This window comes from Temnothorax nylanderi, unplaced genomic scaffold (assembly GCF_030848795.1).
Source record: "Temnothorax nylanderi isolate EJ_2023f unplaced genomic scaffold, tnyl_v1.0 TNYL_tig0105_pilon, whole genome shotgun sequence".
Classification (NCBI taxonomy): Eukaryota; Metazoa; Arthropoda; class Insecta; order Hymenoptera; family Formicidae; genus Temnothorax; species Temnothorax nylanderi.
This window is the reverse complement of record NW_027249167.1, coordinates 24,536-46,231: the sequence shown is the minus strand read 5'-3', so window position 1 is coordinate 46,231 and position 21,696 is coordinate 24,536. Positions and strand designations below refer to the sequence as shown.

The 21,696-nt window shown below is 41.0% G+C and overlaps 1 protein-coding gene across 1 annotated transcript; it reads left to right on the top strand.

The window, feature by feature from the left end:
• The first annotated feature begins 71 nt into the window (after positions 1 to 71).
• Positions 72 to 20,788, top strand: Cht (choline transporter). The gene is made up of 7 exons (XM_071712103.1): positions 72 to 512; positions 2,109 to 2,453; positions 3,744 to 4,114; positions 8,459 to 8,763; positions 10,191 to 10,470; positions 11,851 to 12,068; positions 12,671 to 20,788. The coding sequence occupies exons 3-7, from the start codon at positions 3,841 to 3,843 to the stop codon at positions 13,397 to 13,399; spliced, it is 1,806 nt and encodes a 601-aa protein (XP_071568204.1). The 5' UTR covers positions 72 to 512; positions 2,109 to 2,453; positions 3,744 to 3,840; the 3' UTR covers positions 13,400 to 20,788.
• The last annotated feature ends 908 nt before the right edge of the window (positions 20,789 to 21,696 follow it).

Below are 21,696 nucleotides of genomic sequence, written 5' to 3'. Positions count from 1 at the left end.
ACGCCGCGCCGTGATGTCACGGGGGTCGAATCAATATCACACCGGAGTGCCCTCCCTCCGTCGTCGTCGGTCCTCGCACGACGGCAGACGGCCGACCGCCTCAGTACGAGGTGGCCCCCGCGACTGTACGGGACGACGACGACGGCACGTTCCGGCAGCGTCGTTCCGACAACAACGACGACGACGACGGCGACGGTGGCGGCAACAATCACGGCCACGATTACGAAAACGACGACACGCCGATCCGTTCGACCCCCGACTTGTTCCGCGCTCCGTCTCGTTCGCCCCCTCCGAGACCGGTAACTGCGCTCCCCCCTCCGTCACGTGAAGCCGACTCTGTACCCTGTCCTTGTTTCGCCGGTTTCTCCTCGGTTCGGCCACTGGTACTTCAAGGCCACCGATCGCTCGCGTTGGACGCCGGTTTGTCAACAATGAGGTAGTCGTGGCCGCTTTGGGTTTCTTCGGGTTCGGGATCGGGAGATCTGTTCAGTGGAGACGCGAGGATAGTGGCCGTAAGTAACTGTTTGCTGTAATAATATATAAGCGAGTTTAACCCGGGAACGGGCGCCTAATTTTTTCTCTGCATAAATGATCATCTGTGGTGATTGTTACACCTCAATTAAAAGTCAATTAAAATTGTTATTGATTACATATTGCATATTTTTCATTGTTTTATAATTCATTAGTATTTTGATGACAATATGTATATAGAGTTATTCAACGTTTTCTGAACAAAATAAAGCGAATTCAAAAAATGTAAAAAAACGAAAGAAGCACATTTGCTGTGATGTGAGTTTCATTTTTTTACTGGAGTGTAAAAATCACCTCATCAGGCGCCCGTTCCCGGATTAAAAAAAGAAAATAGTTATCTTTATCGAAAGAAAATTCGAATTTTTATTTCGAGAAGCAGGGTTGGCCGGCTGAAAATGTTGGCGATAAGAATTCTCCATTCATGTTTTACTTCACACAGAAGTGTTACACGATTTATTACAATTCATTATACTAATAGATACGTAAAACAGCTTCGTTTTTCTCTATGTATAATCGGTATTAAAATATTATAATTGATATTGAATTATTACCAGTCAGCAAAGCGTATAACCGCGCTAAAATAATTCATGGAAATCCATGGCCAGTCAGAGTTCTTACGAGTTATGTATTCGTGCTTAGATATGAAAGAACATGTGTGAATATAGTAGCACTTATGAAACTATGTGTGACAATCTTATTTGTGGAATCTTCAGCTTATAAAAAAAATTTTCTCTTATAATAGTTTTGGCGTTGACAAAAACTATAGCTAAATTTTTAATATAAGTGAATATTTAAGGATTGATCAACGCCGGTTAATTTTACTTATTTTATTGTTCGTCTGTTTCTAAAATTAAAACGGATTTCTAGAACTAGATGAATTACATCTAAAATGCACAGATGATGAGGGATAAAATTGAAATAACAAAAAGCTTATTGAAAGAAATTTAATTTGAATATATATTATATCAGCATAAAAATGTTACCTCTATTGAGAAGAACCAAAACTCACATGATCGAAACGTTGTGATGATTATAATTAATAAAGATAGCCAGTTAGGTCGAATAAAAAATCTTTACTTGAAAGTTATCGATTCAAAGTTAATCTGAAAATTATCTTATTATTATTCGATAAAAAGTCTTTTATCGAAAATATAATGCAGTGGAAAGTATGTCGCATAGTCTTGCAAACTTTCTTTATGCACATTATAGGAATTATTAATGCCGGCGGCTATTTAAAAAAAGACTTTATTTCCTATTTTAAATGCGAAAGTTGCTGTGACAAGAACTTATATTCATATATGCTATAGAAAGGTCAATATTTTTTCACAGTTTACATATATTTATTAATGGACGATAAATTTGTAAGAGCACAAGTTTCACAGATGATTAAGAAATACTTAGTAGTGTTAATCATCCCTATGGTCGATTTTACGTTAACCGGTTTTATTAGAAATTCGGTCTTAACTATGATTAAAGTACCAGATAATACCTTCTGGCTGAAGTACCCTCTTCGGTGACTCTCCTGCACATTCTTTCGCGTCAGGTATCTCTAGACATAGTAGTCCTCGTTCTTCTAGGTAAAGGACCGTGCTGATCCCCGCGATCGGTCCCGGTGCCGTGGGCGCAGGAGGAAGGCGAGGAGAAAGGGTGGAAACGAAGAAACCAAGCAGGCAGGGAAGCAGCGGGCTCGGTGAGTTGGGTGAAAATCGATGGCCATCAGCGCCCATGGGCGGCCTCGCGTTTAGGACAAGGAATAGCCCCTCCCAGAAGACCTCGCTCCGGTGGGGCGACTGCTGCCCCCCAAACCCCAACCCAGCGTCGTCGTCGGCCGTCTGGAAGCACCGTCATCAGGAAATGCCGCCGGTGCCCGTGTGAGGCTGCCCCCCGCTGTTGCGTGATTGTACCTCGCGGGGATTTCAAAGGTAAACCTCCACCTCCCCGCACTTAGTTCTCGCCTCTCGGTCCCCTTTTTCGCGGGGCATTTCGCGATCCTTTCTTTCGTCGACTATAAATTTCTTCGCAATAAAAGAATTTCTGCAGTTTCAATAACATTTTATTTCTTTTCTCTTATTTTCGTTTGAACAAATTTTAAGAAAATAAAGAGTAAGGAAAATGGAAGTAAGGAAACAAAGAAGCCTGTGTACCCCGCAAGACGAATTTTCGGCAATCGTGCGCTTTACGGTTTTCGTATATGAGATTCCATAAAAAATAGTGCTCCATCTGATACGCATCTCTCTGTCAGGTCTCTTCCCTTTCTCTCCTTTTGATTTTAAAACTTTCTCTTTGATGCTTCGATATCACTCATGATGTATGTTTTTATTATCTATCAGAAACATATTGTGTCGCGTTTCTTTGATCTCGCTTTATTCAGTTCGAGAAGCAATCCTTTAAACCTGCCTTGCTCTTCAGAACACATACATTCTTGTACTTTATTTATATAATATAGTCTAATAAATTGCAAATCTTTTGTCCTTTTCTTTCGCGAAGGCAGAGTTGCAACTTTTTTTCCTATTCTATGCTGAGTAAAGCGCGTATTTGTACTTAATCGAAGCTACATCCTTTCTGAAGCCGGATCGAGCGGCGCCTCGGGTAGACCGCGCCTAACAGGATTAGAGGGTGAACTCGGTTGAGCGATTTAAATACCCCTCGGGTAGAAACATAATATTTGTGCTTAGCTGCACTTGTTGGACGCGAGCGTGACGGCCACGGTGTTAATCAAGCGGAAGACTTTAATACACTCTGCGCGAAATTGATAAATTCTTTGTAAAACCTACGCTGAGAAGTTTTTGCATCGGTTAGAATCACTGATCGCGGTGAACAAAGGAAGGAAATCCATCGGTTTTTGCATTATTAACATAGCTTGACATATCGTATTACGAGAAAAAAAGTGTGGTAATTTAAAAGATCAATTCTTAAATAAAGTTGCGACATTTAATTCGGACTATAAAATAAAATGGCGAATAAAATTTATTGATTAAAATAGTTTCTAGATAGAAGTTTATAATTTTTATTTTGCGACTTTTCTTTAATTTGTTGCATTAGTCTTTTCAAAAATTTCTTCAAGTATGTAGGAATAACATTCTTCTTCCCAGAATTCTTGTAGCTCGTGACAATATCATTGCAATTTCTTGCGAAATTCTCTCGAATTTTGCCTTTGCAAAAGTTTCTAGAAAGTCCAAAACCTGGACGTGTCTTTAAAAAATTGAATTCAGATATCCAGACGGTCCCAAAGCGGATCGGCCGCCGAATTTCTCGGACCTACGTCTCCGTCAGCTCGAGCTCGCGCCGGTAGACACCTATTCCCCGAAAATGATCAACATCGCCGGGGTGGTCTCCATCGTTCTCTTCTACCTGCTGATCCTGGGCGTGGGAATATGGGCGGCCAGGAAAAAGGAGGCGGGCAACGACTCCGAGGAGGAGGTCATGCTGGCTGGCCGCTCCATCGGGCTCTTCGTCGGGATATTCACGATGACGGCGACCTGGGTCGGCGGTGGTTACATCAACGGTACCGCCGAGGCAATCTACACCAGGGGCCTAGTCTGGTGCCAGGCACCCTTCGGATACGCCCTCAGCCTCGTTTTCGGTGAGTCCGATTATCCTTTCCGTTTCTCTCGTCGATGCAGTTTCCCATCCTCGTGTGACTGCATCGATTTTTAATCTCTTCGTGACGCAAAGTACCGTCATACGTCATTCGGCGCTCCGAAATGTAAGAAAGCAAAAGTATATATAGGTACTCATTTTTCACTCTTTCCGCGAAAAATTTGTGCACCGGTATGGGACCACGCAAAATCTTTGTGCGGTATACCTACATTATTTGCATCTACCTTTATCTGTCCATCTTGAAAAGTTTTACGTAAATTCGAATTAGATTTTATCGTTGCCATCTATTTGCGATACTGTTCGCTCTTGTTCTATTGCTTGGTATTTTGCGCGATTTAAACCTCTCTCTTTTATAAAATTACGATTTCTGTAGATTTTACTACAGCAATTTACTGACGAGATAGAGTTTGGATTTAATATGTTTTTTTTTTTTAACAAATGTTTATCATAGATCATAAAATTCAATTGTGATGTCATCAGCTTATTTCGATCCTCCACTCACATTTACCGTACACAAGTTGCTTGTACATCAAAGTTATCTGACAGGAAACGATAATAATGATGTAAAAGGAATGATGAAGATGTCGAAAACTTTTTTTACAACATTGTAAGTTCTTCTTAATCCGGGTGGACGGTGAAAGTTCGCAATCGCAAAGATCGACGATAGAACAATCGAAAGATTGTCGATCGATGACGCGTCTTTCTTTACACAGCTGGAATGATTATACCGAAGAAGTTACGGTGGCTGACAATAGAATTCCTGTAATATAACAGACAGCCGACAGAGTTTTCGCTATCGGCACTCTCGCATATATAAAGACGATAACTTTTCCACCAATGTCTCGCGCGCGCGGTCAAACGACCTCGACAAAGAATAAATGTGACTATAAGTCCATTGAAAGCCTAGCTTCGCTATGACTATGTCTATGAATGATTGTTTCTAATAGCATTAAGAAAAAATTGATAGGAATTTATTCCTTTAAGAACCGGAACTCTCTAATCTTCGCAGATTTATTAAATTTCTTTCTATATATTCTCTTCCATTCCTGCGTGTTTATAGAGATGTGCGAATCGAGGATTTTTTATGTCGAATCGAATTGAATCGAATTTTATTTTTTTTCGAATTCGAATCAAATCGAATCGACAAAATTTCATCCGAATCAAAGCGCATCGAATGAAATCAAATTAAATCGTTGAAATATAATTAAAAATTTTAAACTATGTAAGTATATAATTATCAATCAATCGAAGAAAAATGGAGCCTTGAGCCGTAACAAGGTGTTGGTGTTCGTATATTCTATACTTAAATTATAATGTACATACTGTACATATACATATATTACAACTTAATAGACTGCGCGCCGCAAATTTGTCGAACTTGAAACACAGCTATCTTGGGACATTAATACCCTTCCCTCCCCGGAACTAAATCGACACGATTTAATTATTTAAAAAACTGTAAAGAATTTATTGCGAAAAATATTACCTCAGCCAGGATTCGAACCTGGAACCTCCCTCATTCCGTGTAGGGCGTCGTACCAAGGCTCCATTTTTCTTCGATTGATTTGTAATCTTGTGAGCCTTACTATTATATTTATACGCGGGCGTACATGCGTTTCTTCAAAGTTTATAACCGGTTATTGCGAAAAATATTACCACATGCCTCGGTAGTCGAATTGGTACGACGCCCTCCACGGAATGAGGGAGGTTCCAGGTTCGAATCCTGGCTGAGGTAATATTTTTCGCAATAAATTCTTTACAGTTTTTTAAATAATTAAATCGTGTCGATTTAATTCCGGGGAGGGAAGGGTATTAATGTTCCAAGATAGCTGTGTTTCAAGTCCGACAAATTTGCGGCGCGCAGTCTATTAAGTTGGAATATATGTATATGTACAGTATATGTACATTATAATTTAAGTATAGAATATACGAACACCAACACCTTGTTACGGCTCAAGGCTCCATTTTTCTTCGATTGATTTGTAATCTTGTGAGCCTTACTATTATATATAATTATCAATTAAACTTTTATTTCTTCCGACTACAATTAACAAATAATCATTCGATGATTGTTCGATCGTGACGATTCGACCATTGGGTTTTGGTCCAATTAATCGTCAAGACGTTAATAATCTTTGATATTTATATGTATAAGTATCTCATTTTTAAATAATTTAAATTAAATTAAATTATTAAATTTATTGCAAAAAATATTACCTCAGCCAGGGTTCGAACCTGGAACCTCCCCCATTCCGTGTAGGGCTCAGTGGTCGGACCAATTCGACCACTGAGGCATGTGGTAATATTTATCGCGATAACACACTGAACAATAATAAGATGGAGACACCGATATTTAAGTCGCGGTGTATAACACAAGTCAACATAAATTTTGCGTTTGAAATTAGGGTATGCAATTACGATAGGTTTATCGACAGTCATCCGACAAAAATTTATATTTCATAAAAAAGTTTGTTTTTGTAGCCAGGAGAACGTTTGTACGATATTTTAAAAAATCTATGGTTTTTATTTTTTATCTGTTAAAAAACCAAAACAAATATATTTGTATATTATTTTTATTAACTTTAACTATTATATTAGCTTACAAAATAATGGAAAAAAGTTCAAAAGTGAACCCTTTTACTCTTTCTTTTATGTTCATGAGTACTTTCTCTTATTAAACCCCAAATATAGTCTCCCATCATATTTTCATTGTATTGGCCTTGATAACGGCGTTCGAAGTCCATAACGTCTTGATGAAAACGTTCTCCTTGTTCTTCTGAGTACGCTCCCATGTTGTTTTTAAATTTATCTAAATGAGCATGTAGCATATGCACTTTCAGAGACATCCTGCAACCCATGGCCTTAAAGTTTTTTAACATATCTGGAGGTACCGCACGAATGTAACAATCCCTCTCCTTTTTTCGCGGTGTGTTTAAATATAACAAAATTAGTTACTGTTTCTATAAAAACGCAAAAATCTGTATTATTAGTATTACCACTACAAAAACAAACTTTAAAGGGGATATTGATATTTTTCCTTTATTTTGGTGCATGATGAATAGGAAAATCCAAGGACAAGAAAAAAAATTTTTTTTGTAGAGTTGTGTAATTAAACCAAAAATACATTTGTAATTCACCAACAATATAATAAACAATTAAACTTTTATTTCTTCCGACTACAATTGGCAAATAATTGAACAATCATCGAATGATTATTTGCCAATTAGTCGGAAGAAATAAAAGTTTAATTGTTTATTATATTGTTGGCTAATTACGAATATATTTTCTATATAATTATCATTAAATTGAATTTTAACACGTTGATAGTAAGAGAATATTTTGATATAGAAAAATAACATGGATTATATGGAGAGGTAAATTCCATAGTGGTGTAAGTCAAATTTTTTAAAATATTGACTCGCGTGCATAGATGCAATTTATATATTGTATATAGACTATGGCTTTTACCCCTCCCCATATATAATATAAATTCTTTTTAAGGCAAAAGACAAATTTAAATATTTAATATGAAACTAATAAAATTCTACTTAATATTATTCAATTTCACAGTAACTGAAACAATTAAGCGAAAAATCATAGATAAATTACTAAAATACTCTCTTATGTAGGTAGTAGGTATCCAAATAACATCCAATTACATACATAGAAATTAAAATAAAATAATTTTTTATTTTATTATCTCAATACTCATAGTTTACTATTTTTTACGTACATTCAAACTTTTACTTATAATTTGGTAGGATCACAGAGCGTATAAAAAATTAGAAATAAATTTTTTGACTGCTACTTAGCCACTCAGTGAGCGGTTCTAATACTGAATGCACTTATTGAATGCCTTTATTAATTTAACCGTGTTTTACTTAATAACGGGAAATATGATTTTATAAAATTGACAATATATTATTTGATTCGCATTCGAACCATCTAGATTCGAAACTTTCGAATAATTCAGATTTGAATCATAAAAATTCGAATTCGAATTTGAATTAAATCGAATATTATCCAATTCGATTCGATTCGATTAGTTCGCATAGCTCTACTGCGTGTGAAACCATGCAAGAAGTTAAGAAATTTCTTTTTTCAGTGAAGAGAAAGAAATTGGACTCAATATGTTTCGTTCAAACAAATGTCTGTCATAGATCATATATAAAATACGGTTGTAATGCAAACAGCTTATTTTGATCCTTCGCTCACATTTCAAATCATTCTAATGTCTGATGAAGCTACTTTAGCGACGTAGATAAGATACATCGGTGAAAGAAAACCGGTGCGATCGTTTTTAACGATCTTAACGTATCTGTCGCAGGTGGTATTTTCTTCGCGAACAAGATGCGACAGCAGGGGTACGTCACGATGTTGGATCCGCTTCAAGACGCGTTCGGGGAGCGTATGGGCGGCCTCCTCTTTCTGCCTGCTCTGTGCGGCGAGGTCTTCTGGGCGGCGGGCATCCTCGCGGCCCTCGGCGCCACGCTGGCGGTCATCATCGACATGGACCAGGGCACCTCCGTCATCCTGAGCTCCTGCATCGCGGTTTTCTACACTCTCTTCGGCGGTCTCTACTCCGTCGCTTATACCGACGTCATTCAGCTCTTCTGCATATTCATCGGTCTGGTAAGCGATCGATCGCAGTTACCGAAGCGTATCGGGAACTTGCAATCAGGCATAATTATTTATTTAGTGCGAGTAAATAACGTAATGATTGGATATATCGCAACCAGCTCAGCTTGACATATAATCGCTCGAATAACTAGCTATATTTGAAAGTACATTTGGACGAATAAATGTAATCGATAGTCTACAATTACGATAATATTGATTTGAAATAAGATAATAAAAGAGAATAACTTGAAAATAAAATAAAATAAAATAAGTCGTTATGACGCGCTGCTAAAATTTAATTGCACGATTTTTTTTGTACCTCAAGTAAAGCAAAATTCCGATAAATGTCACAGTCTACTTGACCCGTGTAAACGTTCGGACGGATGAGTCTCCGGTGCGATATAAGCCCTAGAGCTTAATCGATATCGTGGCCCCGCTACTGCGAGCGTTTATATTACCAAATTTATACTCGGTGACGTATAGGTGGTGACCCACTTCTCGAAAGAACGTTATCGAGCTATTATTTCTGTGAGACTCCGCACCTAACAGGGAGGCTTCCATTACAACGGCAAACTTTACAATGCAAAGATCTTATCTAGACACCCCTTTTAGCAGATTAATTTGTTCGATCAACATTAAAGCCTTTTTTGAAGAACAAATGAATATCGTCCTGATAGTTTCGTACGACTCAAATTTTCAAATATTACAAGTGTGTAATTCTAACGTTATGTTTCCAATGCATTTTATTATTATCGATTGATAAAAATTGTCGATATAAGAAATGATATTTAATGTATTTATTTAATGCATTTAAATTACTTGTGTTGCGCGATTACTTTTTATTAATTAGCTACAACTGTAGTTTACATTTGCGATGCTTTTATTTTGAACGGAACCTTCCCTTATTTCGGACACCGTGAATGCAAACTCGTCCCTCCGCGACGAGACCGCCGTCCATTAACTGTAATTAATCGCGATAAATCGGGCCTTTCAGAAATAATTGTAATAGCGAAATAGATCCTCTGTCCGGAGAAAATATTTGAATGACTTGTATCAATCAGTTACAGATCAAAGCTTTATGTTCGTAAAAAATTGCCCGAAAAGAGGCAATTTAAAATAAATTTAATATTTATTAAAATAATTATTGTCTAATTCTGTTGATACAAAAATTTTCTTTTTATAAAAAAGAGATTATTTAAAACATCAAAACAATTTATTAAGAATAATCACCTTTTATTTTCTAAATATAAAAGAAGTTAAAAAGTACATAGAATGCACGTTTTTTAGACAATTATTAAATAACTTTTTATAAAAGTCATATAAATATTTCCATTACAAAGTCGATATATTCTAATAAATGCTCGCTTATCTTTTATTAAAATATCAGTTAATAGTTTTTTTCATTTTATTAAATGATGGAAATCATTTTCTGTCAATAGTGGATGTGTATCCCGTTCGCTTGGGCCAATCCGAAGGTAGAATCTCTTAGTTCCATGGACGTTGATTGGATCGGCAAAGTTAACCCCGAGGAGTATTGGTATTATTTGGATTACGGTTTACTTTTGGTATTCGGCGGTATACCTTGGCAAGTGTACTTCCAACGCGTCCTCTCGTCGAAAACCGCGGGAAGAGCTCAAATATTGAGTTACGTTGCCGCTGCGGGTTGCATCCTCATGGCCATTCCCCCCGTCTTGATTGGAGCGATCGCCAAAGCAACTCGTGAGTACGACACGCATTTAATTATTAATTTATTAAACATATTGTGGATCGGCGATATAAATCAACGTTATATAATTGATGTCACATGATCCGCAATGTGTTAATTGGAGCGGCTAATTGGTTTACTGGTCCGTCACGTCATAAAAATTTTGTGGAAAATATTTTCGCCATATAACATTTCCTTCGAAAGTATTTAATTTTTACCATAAATATTTTTTCGTGTTTTTAAGTCTAAGAACAATATCTATAAAGAAACTTTTTACGTCATTCTTTGTACTAATATTGCGTTAAAGTAGAAGAAATTTCACGAACAAATATCTAAGTAAAATGCGCGGACGTTAATTCGGCGGCGTTCTCTCATTTTCCTGAAGAAAGATGTCTTAAGGATCTTTCCGGCGATGCGACGGGAAAGAGTCCAATTTGGGTGCATTAATAATAAAAGGAAAACGAGGCGTTTCTCGTTCCTCGTTCTCTCCACCCCCGAGATAGTCGTTGTCTCGCCCGAGGGTGTAGTAACGGGATCCCCCTTCGCGAGCCCCCTCCCCCCTCTCCTCGCTCGAGAGGATCGAATTAGAACTCGGGTTGCTCGTCGTCCCACGCTCCTCCTCGTAGATATATTCGGAGGCTACTTGACATTTGGTGGCGCGACAAAGAGAGAACTGCTGGTATTTACAAGCGGCGGCGCGGTGGCGGACGCGAAGGGCGCGGATGGCCGAGGAGGGGTGCCTTGGGTATATTCGCGTGCGTGTACAATAGCGTGGGATCCCGCCATGTGGCGTTGCCTTTGCGAGGGCGAGGGTCGTAAATGCGGGACGATTCGCCCGCTGTAGCGCGAACGTGCGGAACTACGTCTCCGGAACTAATTCGGTACCTCTGCACTGGTATGTTGCGGAAGGACCCCGCGCGAACACGCGGACGGCTAGCAAGAGAGAGAGAGAGAGAAAGAGAGAGGAAGAAATACAGAACTGAATTATGCGAATCATGAACGCATGGCGTCGAACAAAGACAGTGGATGGGTGAAACGAACAATGATACAAATCGAAGTGACAAACAAAGACGGGGGTTCTCCTTTGCCCTTTAGAGTGCTCTATATATTATTCTGACTATATTAGTCTAGACTATATTAGTCAGTCTATATGTATAGAGCGGCGACAGCATACAATATGGTATTCCGCATTGGTATACATTGGAAACATCCCAGACACGCAGATTGGTGGCAAAGAGAAATAGAGAAACGGGAGATTAAATTACGATGTGGGCGTGATACTGAATAAGGAATAAAGACAAGCCAGACGAACAGAGATGAAAATTTAATGAACCGACGCAAACAAATCGTTACCTAAAAGGCTAGGTATTAACGATGTAATAATTATGTCGCAGCTTGGAACGAGACGGGGTATACTGGTCCCTATCCTTTCACGGAGACGGAGACCAGCATGATTCTGCCGTTGGTCCTGCAACACTTGACACCGAGCTTCGTTTCCTTCTTCGGGCTGGGAGCGGTCTCGGCGGCGGTGATGTCTTCTGCGGACAGCAGCATCCTCTCTGCTAGTTCGATGTTTGCTAGAAACGTTTACAAATTAATCTTCCGTCAGCGGGTGAGTCTGCGGAGTTGCGCTCCCGCTTGCGAGCCTGCATTCATGCACACACGGCGAAACCACTTGATACGACACGACGCGCGACGTGCCGCACGTGTCGATGCATATCTTTAACGCGTATAAGGCGAAACTTTATAACAAGCTTCTTGTGAAGTTTTCCGCGTTGTCATGAATAACACGACGGAAATTAGTTCGTAATTACGCCGATCTTATTTCGCGTTTGTTAACTTTTGGTTAACGCGAGTTTGTGCGCAAGGATCACAATTTAACTTCGTCCGTTTAATATTTCCTTATAGATTACAATTATTTTCTACGGGGTATTAAGTGAGAATTTCCAAGTAATTTTAATCGATACCATTTATTACATAAATTACACGTTGAAAAGGTATTGCGTCATTGCTATAGCACTATCTTAATTATGTCAGTCTTTTCATTACGCACTCGCGTATCGATTTCTCGTGACCGCGCCATTATTATTCATCACGAGTTAAATACATGGCACAGCGCGTGTACTTCTCGAGCACTCCGCGTAATGTTTTTCCCCTTCTGTTCCTCCCGATACTGACCCACGTGGGTGCGCGATCTTGGTATCCCCTGTGCAGGCGTCGGAGATGGAGATCATCTGGGTGATGCGGGCGGGGATCGGCGTGGTCGGCGTGCTGAGCACCGTGATGGCCCTCACGATACCGTCGATCTACGGCCTCTGGTCAATGTGCTCGGACCTGGTCTACGTGATCCTGTTCCCGCAGCTACTGATGGTGGTGCACTTCAAGGACTACTGCAACACCTACGGCAGCCTGTCAGCGTACATAATCGCCTTCCTGGTGCGCATCAGCGGCGGCGAGCCGGTGATGGGGCTGCCCGCGCTAATACACTACCCGGGGTACGACGAGGAGACCAAGACGCAAATGTTCCCGTTCAGGACGATGGCGATGCTGATGTCGCTGGTGACCCTGGTCGGTGTGTCGTACGGCACGCAGTTCGTCTTCCTGACCGGGCGACTCGCCCCGGGCTACGACGTCTTCAGGTGCGTGGTGAACATCCCGGAGGACGTCGAGCGGGTGGGCCCGGATCCGGCCGAGGGCGAGCAGATGGCGGTCCTAGCCGGGGGCGTCGGCAGACTCTACGGCAGCAAGGACGAATCGAACGGCCGAGTGAATCCTGCACTCGAGCCGGACTACGACATGGAGCCGGGATGTACGATGGTCGGCGGTACAGCGGACGGCGTCATCGGCGGCGGCGGCGGCGGGGTCGGCGGCGCCGGGGGACACCTGGTGCCCCACGTGCCCGGCGGCGCGCCCCGACAGCCGCAATCCAGCACCGCGTTCTAAGTCCTGGTTCCGTGATCGGATGCTGTGACCAACAATAAGTGCGGCGGTGCGGGTCTCTGTCTTTCGTTTCCTTCCCTTCTCCCTCCCTCCCTCCCTCCTGGCTCCTTCCCCTCGCGATCCTCCTCTTCTGCTCCCTTCCCCTGCGCGCGTTTCGTTCGGAAGGCAGTCGGCTTGCTTCGGATTTCGCTGCCGGCCGTTGTTGCTCCTTTCAGCGGTACGTTCAATTAAATTTGACAGCATAAATTTCTTTCTGATAAACGTTCAATAGAAGATCGTTCCAAATGTTAAGTCCGGAGGGGCCTTATTTCGATCAGATTTGCATATCGTTAATATCGTTACGCTTGAGATGTGCATTAAAATCTTTCATTTGCCAAATATATTAATCGAGTAATTGCTGAAACAATTCCGAAAGAAATCTTGGACAAGAGTTAATACTAGAACGATTCGCCATCACGTTACTTTGCATATTGAATCTAATCTATCGACGCACACGAGGCGCATAACCATGTATATTTAACTAGCATTGCTTTTTCTAATCTAATGTGTCTCCGAGGAGACACCGCGAAGATATCGTCGGAATTATCGCGATGATTATCGTAGATAGTCGGAATTGTCAGCGGCACAAATTGTCCATCTCAGGGGGTTGTTCTAGTGTTAATCGACTTTCCGACTTTCCCGGCCGGTTACGTAAACCCACACCCGGTGTCCCCGCGTTTTCCAGTTCGCATTTCCTTTTTCTACCCGCCTTACGACCACGGAGCTCCGAGATGAGCCAGCAATGCGATGGCCTGCGGTAAGTCCGACACGAAGTTTCTTTCGTACCCGCGTATCTGTGAGTGTGTGCATTTGTGCGTGCGTGTGCGTGCGTATGTGGGTGTGCTTGTGTCTCTCTCTCTGCGTGAGTGTGTATGCGCGTACCACACGTTTGCACGCTGGTGCCCGTATAACGATCTGTACCTGCCCGCGCCCGCTCGCGTTCGTGTTCCCGTCACTGCTCAGAAAAAGCAATAAACGAGAAAATGGGGAAAAAGGGGGGGAAAAACAGAGAAAGAGGAAGAATAGGGTGACTGGAAAGTACGCGCGAGCGCGGCAAGGGGATAAAGCGTAGCGTTTCCAAACCGGAAGTCGGAGCTCCGGGCGTACTCGGGCCGGGCGTCCCTACCCCGCACCGCCAATTAGGCCTAGTGATTTCCTTGTTTTTTTTTTTGGAGAGGTATATATATATATATATATGAAAATAAAATAATATATACAAAAAAGATATTATATATATTTAGAGTTTAACAAAGAGCTGCTTGAGAGTGTTTCGAAATACGAACGATCTGCCTGACTCGAGAAAATCGCGAGGATTGCAAGGGTCCCCGTCGGAGCTCGATCGATCGGCGCGCGTGGCTTCTCTCCGTTAGAAATTAATTAGATCGAACGGTCAATGTGTTTACATAGGTTTGTACACGGGAGTCGTAGACGTGTCGCGTATACTTTCTCTCGATCCTGTGCGCGTGTCGAACGATGTACGAGGAGGAATCGTTAAAATTGAGATCAGCCGTGATCTCTGATCTTTGTGAATAACTAAACTTTGATTAAACGTTTAATGTCGTAAAGATTTCAGTCGGGCCGAAACTCGAAGTTTAGTAATGGATGTACCTGGAAGTTGCGAAGTGAGAGATGACGAGAAGAAGACGTATGCGATGTGTTTCAATGTACTCTCCATATTTTTATTTCGCGTTTCGTGCTAAATGTGATTATCTAAATATCTTATAGAATCTAAATTTTTATTTCACTAATAGAAGATAGATAAATATGAAACGCATTCTCAATAAGATATCAAATAGCCACATTTGGCATAAACGGGCGATAGAAGTGTATGCTTCAAAGAACCTCGTGATTAATATTTATCAACTTAGATATCGGGAGAATTGTCAACTTAATATTAAAATATCGATAATTTCTTTAATATTTATTGACAAATAAATAGATAATATCATTTTCCAAATGACATATTGTGAAAGAGATTTCCTTTCTCTCTAACAATACCTATATAAAATACTTTAATACCTTGTGACATTTTCTCATCGTACATTCAGCGATGTCTTTAATATTTCTTGATTTTGGAATATCTCGATGATAAATATCGATCGATCGGTCGCTCCTTGAAGGCATGTTCATCCAGTATACCATCCTCGCCTCTCTCCACTGCAATTAGTTCGCGCTATAATTAGTTAACGTGCGTCGTAATGTCGAGTGTCCGTGTCGGTGTTAGCAGAAGAGGTAAAACGAAGCTTTTGTACTTGCGATCGATCGTTCTTCCCTCGCTTCGCCCAGTCGTACAGGAACACACGAGACACACGAACACGCAACACACACATACATACACATTCATTTATACGCGCTAGTGTAAAAAGAAACACGTGTAGATGCGTCGTTAGAACCGGGTGGCACCGGAGGATGATCTAGCACGGCCGCTTGTTGTAGAATTTTAAGTTCCTCCGCGGCTCACATGCGAGGCCGATCTCGTTATACCGGCCATTACAAGTAAGTGGCTGTACGCCAGATTGAAAATTTATCTCGCTTTTAAAGAACTTAAAGACGTTGGACGTTTTTATGTTTGGGAGAAAATAGGATATTGATTTAAAAAGAAAAGATGGTGTCAATTAGTGTTTCGTAAAAATTAATAACCCTATAACACCATTAAAGTTTTTAAAGAAGTTAAAATTATTATTTATTAGAAGCTAATGTCGTGTATTTAGAATTTTTTAAATTAATTATTTATGCTTTTGGATATTTTTTTAAATATTTTAAAGAACCACGCAAATAAATCCCGAATGAAAAATAGCCTGAAGCTAAATGAAATATTCCAGTAGAACGGAAATTGTCGGGTTGTTTTTGTATCTCATAAATGTGATATTCGAAAACTTTTAAAATATGTTTTTTTATTATATTAATTTTGTTAAAATTATTTTATTTTATCGAGTCTATCTATTTCGTTTAAGAGAAGTGTCCTTAGTGTTTTAAATACGTTAATAAATAATAGCATTAAATTTAAAAAATAATTATTATATCGATTACGATCTCCGATTACGGGATACTTGCGTTCTCCTTATGAGCGCAGTTTTTTCGTCGCGTGTGGTCGCGTGCTACACGTGAATAGCGGCATGGTCATTGCATTCGTGCGTCAAACGTGAGCCGCGGAGCCCTCGTCAGGCAGACCGTTCGTAATGCAGGTCCGTTGTGTTTATCATATAGTATATAATATAAATGTATGATATAAAAAAATCATGAGCGATAAATGCAGAAGTAAAGAGCGAGAGAGATGGGTGACACTTGCAATTATAGTACGAGAAAAGAAAATATAGACCCCCCGCTCTGTCTCTCTCTCTATATATATACATTATACATACACGTTATACATACACGAGAAGACTAAATCCATAGGTGTTAATATCGCAGGTACGAGTTATCGCCGTCATTGTTAATTTTGAAGATCCGTTTGTTACGTGGTTCACACATATATATATATGTATATTATTATAGCACCGATATATCGAGGTTGCTATACGCAATACGCATAAAACGCCTAGGAGAATATGTAATGTATTTATGCTCGTTATACCTGATTGCTCATATATTATATCATTATTTGCCGCCAAAGGATGAGGAACGTCGCGTTTCGAGACTGACGTCGAATGGTGAGATCTAAAGTTGATAATTTTCGAGCAAACCCCATTGGAAAAGAAATTAAAGGGGGTATTAAGAGGGAGATGTAACACACGTAATTAAAACGAAATAACAAATATTTTTGGCAATTGTTACGTCTCGTGTTGAATCTGGCAGCTGATTCTGTAACTCTTAACGATAGTTTTGTTATCGTTATATTTGCGTTGCGCAGATATATATATGGTAAAAGAGCTGCACAACACGACAATATACACGATAACGAAACTGCCGTTAAAAATTACAGAATAGCCCCACTCTGGATCTCAAGTTCCAAAGTTTGCTTTTCGCGCAGATTCGTCTCCGATTGACATCCCGAACGTTTTTCTGGATCTCGCGAGATTTTATCGCGCGCAATCACACGAGGACTCGGCCTTTCGGATCTCGGGACGCGACGTTGCGTGCGTAAACGACGGGATGAGATACTTTAGATAATTTCGTAGATAGTACAGCGTTTTTGTACTTAGTTCCTACTCACCCGACGAATTGTGATAAAGCGTCTGACTTGACGACCCCGCAAATTCAAACGCGATTAAGTTTTTCGAGCCTCATCATCGCTCGCGCATCATTTTCCATTTTTTCATCATTGCGCGAATAATCGATCGATTCCGTTTGTCGCGCTTGCAAAAGCGTTATACCTATTATACCTATACCATTTTTCTCCAGACAGAAATACTACGTATCGGTTATCCCTAGAGTAGAATGTGCCGAGTATATTTTTCTAGTTTACAAAGATCGCGTTTTTATTCCCGTTAGATCAGGATTTTTCCGCTCGCTGATGGACTCACGTTTAAGACCTGCCTCCGTGTTGAATTTTTTAATGTGCAAGATTGTTAATTCGTTTACTCGTAGACAGATAGTGGATAATGGAACTCATATGTTTGAGACATCAGAAATTTTAATATCGACATCAAACATCAAATAACGTTGGACAAAAATGCTTTTAAGTAATTTACCATCGTGTCGAAGAAACGAAGAAAAAAAAGTGACGTATCCGCAGTCCAAATGTCGGGAATTTTCTAAGGGCTTCTTATACTTCAACGACGCGGCAAAATCTGCGCGCAATAGAAGTCCCTGATGTAATATTCTAAAGCATTAAGTCATTTTTAAAATATTATCTCTTCGTATGTATGTGAGTGTGTATGTGCGCGCGCGTGTGTCACTTTCGTGGAAGCGTTTATTTCATTTCGAAGCATGTGAAAGAATTGAAGAATATTAATAGAACGTGTTCACATTTTTTCTCACTTTCCGGAAACGGTTTACGATCGGATGTTTCTTTTTCCCAGAGACAACTCGCGTGCGAATCGTCTCGGCACTTCGTTCTGCGTTCGAGATCACGCGCGTCTCTTCGTTCACGAGCGCGTCTCTTTTCCGCGGTGTTCTCCAGCGGAATCGAAAATACCCTCGACCGTGCGAAGGCGTGGAGAGGGGTAGGGGAGAGGGAGCTTTACGGATCCCCGGCGATTTGCCGGAAGTGGCCTAGCCGTTTTCCGCTGCGCGCCGTCGTATTATCCCGCTCGTTACGTCTCGGAGGATGCCGTTCGGAGGTGAAATTACGAGCGCGACGGCATGGCACGGCGCGATTCGAAACGTGAGTCGTCGCGCGGAGCAATACGTGGCCCGTTACGCGACACGGGATCGTACCGCGGAAGAGGGAAAGGACACCCGAGCGAGTCCGTGGATCTCGCCGTGTGGCGTGCATCTCCCGTGCATTTCCGTTCGTCCGTCCGTCATTAAGCTCCGCGGACTTTCACTCACAGATATTAGAGACGATGACGAGCGCGCCGGCTGGCTAATCCGTGACGCTCGTGGACCACGAGCCCCGAGAGAAGATGCGCGCGCGCGCGCGATGGGATTATTATCCTTATTATATTCCTGCCGAAGCACGAAAGTATCGCGCTACAATGAACCGCGTGCGAAGACCGTCGTCTCGCTTCTCGCGCCAGGCATGTACGAAAGTATCACAAACGAAAGTATACCGCGAATTATTTTTCTACGCAGCGCGTTCCCCCTTTCGACCACTCGTAGATTTTCCGGCGAGTTCGGAGTACGGAGTTCGAAGGAACAGTCGTCTTTGACCCGTTGAAGCTAACCGCGGACGTTTCAAAATCCGACATTTTGGAATATGAAAATTCGCGTGTTTATATTTCGCGATTTAAATGAACGACGATAAGAATTTTAATAGGCCCTTGAAGTTTTAATTTGTCTCGATCGTAGATTTAAATTGTTGACCCCCCCCCCCCCCCGGGGCGAATCTTCAAGTTCTGCCGCTCTTGGATGGGAATTAAGTAATTTAATTGCATTATAAATCTGGAAAATCCTCTTGATTCCTCGCTTTTCTGAGTTCTTGGGTATTTGCGCGTTCTTCAATATTTACACTCAGGAAACTCGTAAGATGGGAAGAAATCGTGGATTTTTCAGTATATTGTCAGTCATTTACATTCTACATTTCGTTTCGATCGGGCGTCGTAATGAATTCGCTTGTCTCGATAGAATATTTGTGCTTCGAGGTTGATCTCATCGTTTCTTTTGTACGAATTTAAGGAAGGTGGAGGAGCCGTGTGTCGAGAACGCGCGGGAGAAACTAGTAGTACATTATAAGCTTATGAGAACGCTCTCATAAGACGGCCACTTATCATCTACATATCAACGTACGTTGTAATCGACGACGCAACGAGAAAATCTATACATATCATAAAGTGTGCTCTATTGTATATTAGATAATTAGTCGCGGAGAGGAGGAAGTGCGTAATAAGATAAGACTATAGGAGATATGTATATACAACATATGTATTCTTTGGGACGAATACGCTCGTCGCTCTTGGAGCGAAAAGGGACACTCGTGCTCCTTTTCCAGCCGCGAGTGTCCCTTGATCTTTGTGCGCGCAGCTTCGCGTCGTTCATTCAAAAGACTCGAATTTTGGAAATCGACTCGTTAATACGCATCGATCTAATTGTAGATTATTTAAATTTAACACTTTTCAGGATTCGAATCGCGATATAAATGGCTGAAGTAAAGCAAAGTTTTTTTTTTTAATTATTTCTTGTTTCTTCTTCTCGACATAAAGACTCGTCATAACAAGAATACGAATTATAATTTCATCGGACCTCTACTTTGTACGTTCCAGCTATCTAGGATGCAAAATTATTTCCTTCTTGCCTTTGTACCTTTTAATTTAAAGAGAATCAATTTAGTCTCAAGAAGCTTGCGCATCCAAAGATCTATTTCTCTCCGCAGAACGACGTCATTTCGTTGCGGAGTAAAATCGCGAGTCGACAGCCAATCTGTGTCGTGCGCAAAAACGAGGAGAAATAACGAAAAAACGCAAAAACTCGAGATAGCTCGAAATAAGAATTAGCGCGGACGATCCTCCAAACTAAACCGAGATATCGTCGATCACTTTCCCGCTTGGAGACCAAAATAGCGTACTCAATGTTGCGCGTCCCAAACGCACGGGGTGACTTACCTAATTACGTAGAATAATTTATTAATCATGTAAAAAGCAAAAGCGTTCCCTGACTCACCCTTTCCCCTTCCTCCCCATCCTGCTCGAAGGAGTATATCCATATGTATATGTATTACAGAAGCGTTACTGTATTATATGACATTATACGTGTATAATTGACAAACGAAAGAGATGTTGATTGTAAATGTTAAAAATAAACGGTGTACAAAAATGTCGAGTTCATATTTATACATCGCGACGTACGCGGTTCCACAGTCTCGAGACGAGTTCGTGTGGTTTGACGACTTAAGAACTTCTCTCCTCCTTCCCCCAAGCACAACCCAAGGAAGAGCTGATTTATTTACCTTGAAGTCTGGAAAGCAATGCTTCGCGAAGGCACGCCTTAAGGGGATAACGTATAGCAGCAGGTAAGATAAGCGCTCTATCGAATGCTTGAGAAAACAAGAACTTGTTCGGAATTATAAATTTGCAGACGAGAAGGATTAGCAACTTAAATATAGTAAGATCGTTGTATGAATAATAACTTCAAAGAAATACGTGTTGTTAAATCCCTTCTTGCCTATGAATACCACTCCGGCGTTAACCTTTGCATCCTTTAAAAGAGCGTGAACCCTGATATTTGAAGAGTTGAAAATTACATAGCTAAGCTCTTTGCGAGGAGTTAAATTTTTAAAAGAAATGGCAAAGAGAAAATTTGGAGGAATCAACGAGTCGTACGTGTGTCAATCTGCCGATCGCGGCGTAAGTACGCGCGTAACTATAATATATGTGTTCGCTTAAGCGGCTGTTACAGAGCTGGTTAGAAAGTACTTTCAATGAAATTATTATTTTAACTTACTTTTACTACACGCGTGCGTGTCAGACGTTTATGCTCTTATCACTCTACTTACGTTTCCCTGGAGATGCGACGTAATATTGGTAATACACGTAACCCGATGCGGATGGAACGAGCAGAGCCGGCGAACTTTAATATTTATGGATCATCCGGAGTAAACCTCTCGAGATCTCTGTGTTCATTTTTCAACGTGTGTGGAAGTTTCGCGGTGACCATGCACGTCGCGCGGTTCAGTTTTGCGGACCGGCAATGAAGGAGGCACGGCTCGCTCTCATAGGCGAGGC